Genomic DNA, 9,853 nt, shown 5'->3' with positions numbered 1-9,853 from the left:
AGCGTTTGAATGCTTCAAATGCCTCATTCTTTGCCTTTAACAAATAAGCCCACATCACACGACTATAATCATCAACCAATAAAAATACGTACCTATTTCCAGCTGTTGTTGAAGGCGTGATTGGCCCACACAAGTCACCATGCACCAATTCTAACTCCTTGCTTGCACTGTAATTGCTTTGTTGAGGAAATGATTTTCTGATTTGTTTCGACATTAAACACCCAGTACATACCCCCTTCAAATGTTGTAACTTTGGCAGCCCGTGCACCATCTGTCTCTTCCCATCTCTTGCATTGCATTAGCATTTACATGACCGAGTCTTGAGTGCCATAGCCATTCTTGGCCTTGAATTCCTTCCGAGAGTAAACAACCTGCATCTCCAGTATTAATTATAATCTTATATAATCGATTCAAGGACCTTTTTACCTTCATGAACAGAATGTCTTGCGTGTCTCTAACCCACAGAAAATCTCCATTCATTGATATCTTATATCCTTCCTCAGCCATTTGTCCTAAGCTGATGATGTTACTACAAAGTGCCGGTATGTAGTATACATCGTGAAGAATCCTCTCGTCCCCAGTCTTGCACTGTATTGCTATCGATCCCTTTCCTTTTATCTGAACCAACGAGCCATCACCAAATTTCACCTGCCCTTTTATCTCTTCATTCAATTCCTTAAATTTTGATTTTTGTCCGGTCATGTGATTGCTAGCTCCGTTATCTAAATACCAAAGGTTTGACACTACCTCACCAGCTCCTTTGTTAATTTTCGGACTCACCTTCTCCTCATTTATCAGCATCACATTCTTTTCTCCTTCGTCACATTCTGTCAGAAGAAGGGCTGGTTCATCGTCTGGCACTTGCACCATGTTAGCTTCTTCTCTTTGCTCCTTGTCGCGTTTTGGCTTTTTACAATCTGCAGCAAAATGGCCATACCCAAGGCAATTCCAACATCTAACCTTACTTTTATCACGATTTCCTCGGAATGTCTCCTTTCCCCTGAATCTCTGTGAGCTACCTTCACCTCTATTGGACCGTTTAATCCATCAATTTACTCTCCTCCTTGTCCTTCTTCCTCCATTCTTCCTCCGTGAGTAGCAACTGATTAGTGCCCCCACTCGCATCAGGTTGTCCACGGAGCCTTTCCTCATGCGCCTTCAACGAACCTATTACTTCCTCAATGCTCATCTTCTCCAGATCGCCAAATTGCTCGATGGCGGAAGTAATTTGCAAGAATTTATGTGGCATTGCTCTCAATACCTTTTTAACAACATACGCCTCAGCCATTTCATCACCCAGGGTTCGTATGTTTGTTACTAGTCCATTTAATTTTAGGCAAAAATCGTCGAGAGATTCACCTTCCTTCATAATCATTGCTTCAAACTCTGATCTTAGAGTTTGAATTCTAGCCGTTTCACCCGTTCTGCTCCCTGACAAAGCACCTTCACTGCTTCCCAGGCCTCCTTCGCGGTTTCTTTCTCCGCTATCGACAAAAGAATATCCTCAGGGATTCCCTGATAGATAACAGCCAACGCCATCTTGTCTTTCTTTTCTTCAACAACAGCTTTCGGGTCCTTTGGTGACACTGCCACCCATATTCCATGTGCATCCATACACGCCTTCATCTTCAAGGCCCACACCGTGTAGTTCCCCCTTGTCAACATGGGATAATTTAATCCCACCGTGCTCTCCTTATTTTTCTCGGTCTCCATTGTTCTTGGTCTGGGCATACACTTGGGCATCCACCAGATGTGTGTAGCTCTGATACCAAGATGTTGCAATATAAACAATTTTATGAATGAAAACTAAGAGAAACAGAGATATGCTGGAACTCACTATTTTATTTCAAAGAGACATAACATGTAAATAGAAAGAGCGTACAAAAGATAAGCTGGAAAATAGGAACTAATGCAACAGCTTTCCTAATAACAATATGCCACTACGGATTATTCCACTACTTCTCCTACAAACATGTAATGCTGAATGACCAAGTCCCATGTATCAAACAGTGCTGCAAACCAGCAACACCAGCAACAAAATAACACCTTGGCAAATATAGTTTAGATTAATAATGCCAACATCCCTTTCCCAACTCAGTTGGATTATGCAAATCACGAATAATTTGCATAATTGGCTCTTGATATGAAATCATCATTGACGAACCATCAAATGACCTATAATAAGGTGTATCATCATCTCTAAAACCATAATTTCCTATTGATTTTCCTTCAGTATCTACACGGATGTGTATAGTGATCTGCTTGAACTACTATTTTCACCCAAATACAGACTTTTTGATGATGATGTGGAGTATATATATGTTCTAATTTTTGGATGGTTCCGGTAGTAAGGTCCATGTGGAGCTTTATATGGAAAAAACATGGACCTTACTACCGGAATCATCCAAAGATTCGAACATATGTATACTCCACATCATCATTAACAATTGGAGTAAGACCAAAATTGTTTGTCGTAGAATTCAAAACTCTACGTAACACTTTCAACTTGTACAAATTCTGATCAATAAATAGTTTTGCATATAAAAGATCCAATAATCCTATAAATTTTAATTTGAAGAGCAATTTCACAAATCAAATATGATATTTATCATAAGTGGAACCAATAACGCTATTATAAATAATTTTACCATCGTAATAAGAACAACACATCACATAATTTGAACTAGAACCAGAAGCCATAATTACGATAATCAACTTTTAATCAAGAAACCATGATTTATACACACAATTCGGGAAAATAGTTATATAAATTTTGACTACCATTAAGAACTCACATGATATGTTCAGTTGAATCTAAGCACGCGAACAAATTGTATATACGGTATACTTGCGACATAGATATAAATTTTGTGTTGATGTAATGGGCCGTCAAAGAAAGAATAGACAAGTTTGGATTTTTTATATCCACAATTCACATTTGTGATTTGTGTGACGCCCTCAATCACGGGTTAGAAAATGAGAACCCACACATCATTAAACTAACAATAAATAAGCATAAACCCCGTTTAACTATTAACAGGATCTAAACAGGATTAAGTTTGAGACAAGACATAACTATCAACCAGTAAATATTATTACAACCCAAAATAATATATAATTTACACAATATATTATTTTGGGTTGTAATAATATTTACTGGTTGTAATAATATTTACTGGTTGTTTATATCCTATTAATAATTAATCGGGGTTTATGCTTATTTATTGTTAGTTTGATGATATATAGATACTCATTTTCTAATCCCGAAATTGAGGGCGCCACAATTTACGTGTATCAAAAGCGCATCTAGAGTATGCGTAGGCGGGGACGTATACTTATACGTGTACCAAAAGCGCATCTAGAGTATGCGTAGGCGGGGACGTATACTTATATGTCATATGCGTCCACGGCCTCACATCTCCTGGTTACATATATGACTTTTTTAACCTTTTCTTATCAGCATGCGTACAGGTGCCCCGCATATTTTGTATGTGTAGTCCTTTACGACTAATTTTTGCTTTTTTTTGTATTTTGAAAATTTTAAAAATAAAGCTAATTCTCCGCAGTATCAATATACGTGGGCTCTATTTCGCATAACATTGGTGCGCGTAAGTTTTCTTGATGTATTTTTTTTAATTTTAGAAATTACAAATAAAGGTTGCGCACTATTGTTATGCGTATACATGCCGTCACATATTTAGTTTAAAAAAGTCGAATCACTAATTCAGAAATAAACACAAGTTAGTCATATTTAGTACGCGTCTCTTGTATTGGTTTTAAAGGAATAGTAGTATATAGCACATGAATTATACATATCGAGGGTTCGAATACCCAATCCTCTTGACAGTGATCATTTCGGGCAATTCCACCCCAAATTTCGTTATTTTGGGCTTTAACCCGTAAACAAATATCTATTTCAAAAATAAGTGATTCTGTTATTGTTTGAGTTTCTAACAAAACGGGTAAAAATTGCCAAAACCCTTTTATAGAGTGGCAAAAAGTATAACTTTTACTTCCTTCGTACCACCGAGATGTTTACATTATAATTCAATACGTATTTCGAAATTTTTATAAATTATAGTTTCATAATATTTTTTGAAATTTTTTTTTTGAATAAAAGTTTAAACATAAAACTTTTATTCAAAAAAAATTAAAAAAAAATATTGTAAAACTATACTTTAAACGAACATTAAAAAGTGTGTCGAAAAATAACGTAAACAATCCAATTCAGTGGGACGGAGGGAGTAATTGATAAACAAATTTAATATTTATATCAAATTAAATCTTAAATTTCAAACTTTAATTTAATATAATATTAAAAAACAAATATATGTATAAATATAATTTTTTATACCGCAATTTACGTTAGAAAAAAATCAACAGCATTCATTTGGCGCCCGATTAATAAAAAAATAAAACATACAGTACACAGAGCCCACAAAAACAATAAAATACCCAACGCCCACCCCTGCGTGTCTCTGAGTCTTATCTTTTTCTTTCCCTCCGTCATCAATGTTGTATACATACGTACACAAATACAAGTGACAATTCAGAGTACCCAGTTGTAGTTGTGAAGAGCCCTCAGTTTGGATTTTAATCTCCCCTGTCTTAAGATTTAAGGTATGCCCATGTCTTTTTATTATTGGATAAGTTAAGGGGTAATCTCATTTCTAACTAAACTCTTATACATCTGTAATATAACATGTAATGTATTATTGCATTCATTTGTATGGTTTATGTGTTATATAGTTCTGCAGGGGAGGGGAATGGAGATGATTTTAGAGGCTAGAGATGCTGGGGAGTGGGCTTATAGAGGAGAAGGCGCTGCTAATCTTGTTCTTTCTTACACTGGATCATACCCTCCTTTTGTAATCCCTCTCTCTCTCTCTCTCCCTCTCTCTTTCCTCTCTCTCTCTCTCTCTCTCTCCCCCATTTGACCTCTGTCCCCTGTTTTCAATGTTATTTTGTGTGTATTCAATCTAGAGTCTCTTGGGTATTATTTTTATCTTGCAAGTCAATACTAGGTGGAAAATTTATAAAATTTAATAAATTTGACGGAATTCAATTGGGATTTCAGTCTTTAAAAAATTTCTTGGTAGTCAATCGGGATGGTATTACAAAAGATTTTAAATGTGTTACTATTCCATACGCAACAAGGAATTATTACAAAAAAACGATTAGTGTCCAGTTAGGATATTAAAGTACCGTCAACTTTGGTGGTATCAAAAAAGTATTTAGCTTTCATGAGATGGTGGATTTTGTAGGGTTTAAAAGTTTTATCTTTTCAAAAGAGATATGGCATCTGCCCAAGTGGTATTGACTCTTTTAGAATCAGAATATTTATGCAGTCATTAGATCCATAGATTATTATATTCATCAGTTATTATTATTATTATTATTATTTCAATTTATGAATTAACTAACTCCACCCCAGGTATGGGAATAAATGTACGGGGCGATGCCACTAGAGCAAGAGGTCTTTTGTATATCGTATATCCTTGGCAATTCTGAATCATTACTTCGGCTAGTCACTAGCATATTCTGTTAGAAGATCTCATGTTAAGGCATGTTAAGTAAACAGCTCATCTTAAGATGTTAGGGGAAGGCCCCAACTGGATCTTGTGTTATATTTTATATTCTAACATATTCAAATCCTTTGCAATTCATTGTATAGGTTGGGAAAGTATTGCGTGTGCGGAAGATAACTGAAAATGGGGCAGAATATGATAATGGACTCTCTGGCCTAAGCAAGCATGAGTGCTTACTTTGGGATGAACTTATATCGGCCCCATCCAGGGAAATGGCTGAGCACCTGTATGTAAAGAATGTTATGAGACCTCTGCTAGGTTCCGATTATGTTGAGTCTGGGGTATGTGTTGTTATAGCATCATATCTCTTGTGCATTTCTAATATCTATTTATCCTGCTTAATATCCTGATCATATGTTGTTTCATTCAAAAAAAGCATCACATAGATATTGCTGCCTCTTGCCTGCGACCAATTATTTAAATATATGCATTAAATTTATTGTTACAGTCTCTACCATCTATTAATTATGATAGGACATAATAAAGATCTCTGCACAGCATTAGCTATAGGTTACTCTTATATAGTTCACTTGTTTGAGTGATTTTTATTGCCCTTCTTAAGCCCCATTCATGTTAATGGTACTTATATAATTTCTTTTTATGAGCTATATGAGCTATACTTGTGGCCTATTCACGTTAATAGTCCGGAAAAGCTATAATAATTTCTTTTAATGCAATATCACCCATTGTTTCTCCTCCAGAATGCATCGTTTGATTCTGCACAAATGGTTTTTTCAAAGTTCTGTAGTCTTGTATCAAGAGTCCTCATGTTGTTCCTTTTTATACTGGGTAGGTCCGAGTACTTGTGGGCAAGGGATTTTTGGAGTCTGTTGAAAGTAATATTCTTTCTAAGCGTCCTTCATGGCGAGTCAATGATGCAAAGACCAACACAGAATGTGTTTCTGCTCTTCTTCTACCTGATCTCTCACATTTTCCTGGCAGTAAGTACCATCTCTGAAATATATTTGATGCAAATAACTATGCTTGTCTATTTAAGGAAACAAGACACCTTAATACCCTATCACTTGCCGCCTTAATGGTGATTTTTCTCTAACCTAATTAAACCCAAGGTATCATGATCTTGGAATCGAATTTCACCTGGATTTGAAAATTGTTCTTAATGGCTACTTTATAATTACCTTGTGGTGTATGTGTTGTACCTCAGTTAACATACATCTGATGCATGCTTCTTTAGGTGGCTTTCAAGAGTCATCCACTAGTTTGCAGTCTAAAGAAAAGAAGTAGTGGGTTACTTGCTCATGAAACACAGTTTTATGGGCATATATTTATTGTAGTATTACATGGAAAAATTATTGAAGAAAACATGAAGCTGATTCTCCTTTAATACAGTTAACAATTTTTTTAAATCTTATCTTCACAAGCGAGGCAACATATTTTGACTTTCATACCAACAGTCCAATTCAAGCTTTTACATTTCCCTTAATGATAACCTATGGATGTTGATTAGATTGTTGTCCTATAATCTATAAGTACGTGTCTGAGTTCTGAGGGTTGTAAGTTGTTTGAATGTTATATTGAAACAACTAAATGATTTACGGTCTTCATGCTTTTATATAATGATTGTTCGTAACAGAAATTTATCTTTACCTTTTTCTCAGGTGTTCTTAATAAAGAATTCTGCATAACTGTTGAGATAAAGGTTCTACCCCCTTCTGTTAATGTTCTTTTCTAATAATTTCTTTTGAATGTTTTGAGTAAGAGGCAGTTAAAAGGATACACAAAGATTAAGTATATCTTACTTTTCTCATTATATTCTTGCTCACTCAAAGCAGCCCAAATGCGGATTTCTGCCAGTTTCAGATTTGATAGCTGAGGAAAATTCTGTTAAAAGAGCATAAGCCGATTTAAAATGCATCAGGCACTGAAATTCCATCAGGGGAAGGTATTTGTCTATCCTACTACTAAATTTTAAGACCAGTCCACTATTTGTTGGATGCTTGTATAAAATTATTATCAATCAGCATTTAGTACATTTCTTGGTTAAATAGTATATTCTTCACACTGATGTCATTTAAATCTGTTTTTTATGTGTTGTTTGCTCTCGTGTGGAAGATTGTTTAGCACTTGATTTAATTATACCTTCTTCAACATTCAAAAATTTGTTTCAGATATCGGAAGTAAGCGAATACGATCCGTTGGATCTGTTCTCTAAATCTATAAAGAGAGTAAATAAAGCTGTGAAGGACCTTTTTCTTACACCTCAGAACAATTTTCGGGTATTTTAAATGGTTCTCTCATATATGGGGGCTTAGGTGGTAGCCCAAGCAGCAAGAGCTATCTGACTAGGGAAACGTTTGAAGATGTACTGAAATGTGTGATTCAATCAGACAATGGCAATCGTACAACAAAGTTCCTGGATCTTGTTGCTGAGACAGTTTTCAGATCAAGACTATTAGATAGGCTCCTAAAAGCCCAGATGCTTGATACGCTTGACATTGAAGGGGCAATTCATGCATATTATAATGTTGTTTCCCAGTCTTGTAAAGTATGCAGCAAATTCCGGGAAGTAGAAGAGAAACTGTCAGAAAGATATTCCCATATTCATTCAGATCCATACAGTAAAAGCTTAAAGATTGTGAAGGACTATCTGACTGCTGCAACTGCAAAGGACTTGAGTACGATGATAAGTTTTAGACCCACTGAAAACAGAGACATGGAATCTTTGGATGATACTGTTGTACTAAAATCGACTAGACAAAGCTTTCAATACAAGGTATGTGTCACAACTGATCTCAGATTCTCACCGTTCTGCCTTCTCCTAAGTTAATGCACAAATCCTCTCATCCTTTATCATTTGTTTTTTGAAGCAAAAGCATGTAAACATTAGTCGCAGATACTATGGAATAATGCAAGACAATGCAAAGTGCTTTTTAATTTATTAAATGGTCTAGTGATCCATCATGACCTTTACACTATCAGGAGCTCAAATCTTGATTCCCCCTGCTGATGTTATTATCTACTACTGCACTCGTTAGTATTTCCTATTTTAAGACAATGGAATATTGCTAATATGGCATTGTCTTATTTTGTTGATATAGTTACTAAATTTGTTAATTCACAGGCATCTTTTCTTGACCTGGATAGAAAACCTCTAACGAAGATGGAATACTATTATGAGTTAGACCAGAAAATAGTTCGCGCTTATTCTCAGATATCTAAAGTCAAGGATAATCCAGGTAAAAGCTGCGAAAATTGAATAGACCTGGTCCTTGTCATGGACATATAGTAGGTTGCATTTCAAGGCTTCTCCGCTATGTTTTTCAAACACGTTTATATTATGCATGTGCATATTTCTCATTTTTCATCAAAGAACTTAAATGTACCGTGAGGTTCTTAGCCAAGTTTCTTATCGAAGTATCACTCTGAAGGTCTGTATTTTAGACTTACACAACCTAAAATTATCATTTTTTTCACTTATACACATTATGTCGTAGTTTGCTGCTCTATATTTGTTCTAATAAACCTTTTTCTTCTATTTTATTAGTGTGCCAACAGAAATAATCTGATAGTGTAACTTCCCAACTGATCCTCATTCCGTCTTTTGCTGTAGTTGTGGTAGCTTGATCCACAAGGAGATAGGGATGAGTCAGATGGTGAGTAGGGATGAATCAGATGATTCTTTCAGAGCAAGCAGGAGCTACAATGTCAAACATTTAAAGTGCAACTGAGATGTCTCTTCATACTAGCTGCTCTGACATTTAATTTATGTTGTCTATAGAACTTGGTTTTGCTTAGAGGCAAATGCCATAATGTACACCTAAACTTTAATAAGTCGCTGTTCACTGTATAACATTTATTCCAAATTATCCAAGTTTTAGAATAATAATATCCACCATAATATTTCATATGTTTAGCTCTGTTATAAGATTTATAGTTTTCAGTGTATTGTCATTATTATGTAAAAAAGCGTAACGATTGTTTATTTTACAATTTACTGATAGTATTTCCTCGGTCATCAAAACGCAGCCTCCAGGATTAAGAATTTGTATGCATGATTTGTAAGGGAGCCTTCATATATAGATTTGGCTGTGTTTACGGTCACGTAATAAACTAGAACACAGATACGTTGTAATACGAGTTTATGTATCATCATCTGCCTTGTCATTATATTAGTTGATTCTTGAGATTTAAATTGAGCTGCTGTGCCTAGACAACAAATCTGGGCAGCTATCTATGTATATTCAACTCTTTAGGCGTAGGTTCAAGATGTTTATATTTCAAAAGATCAAAATTCCACAAACAAG

The 9,853-nt window shown here is 35.3% G+C and overlaps 1 protein-coding gene and 1 pseudogene across 1 annotated transcript; one reads left to right on the top strand and one right to left on the bottom strand.

The window, feature by feature from the left end:
- Positions 1-237: 237 nt before the first annotated feature.
- Positions 238-1,375, bottom strand: LOC141703361 (uncharacterized). The gene is made up of 2 exons (XM_074506897.1): positions 1,057-1,375; positions 238-917 (listed from the first exon to the last, which is right to left on the bottom strand). The coding sequence occupies exons 1-2, from the start codon at positions 1,373-1,375 to the stop codon at positions 238-240; spliced, it is 999 nt and encodes a 332-aa protein (XP_074362998.1).
- Positions 1,376-4,444: 3,069 nt separating this feature from the next.
- On the top strand, positions 4,445-9,456 carry LOC141703364 (inositol-pentakisphosphate 2-kinase-like; annotated as a pseudogene).
- Positions 9,457-9,853: the final 397 nt, after the last annotated feature.

The sequence above is a fragment of the Apium graveolens genome, unplaced genomic scaffold (genome assembly GCF_009905375.1).
Source record: "Apium graveolens cultivar Ventura unplaced genomic scaffold, ASM990537v1 ctg6578, whole genome shotgun sequence".
Lineage (NCBI taxonomy): Eukaryota > Viridiplantae > Streptophyta > Magnoliopsida > Apiales > Apiaceae > Apium > Apium graveolens.
This window is presented reverse-complemented; position numbering and strand designations above follow the sequence as displayed.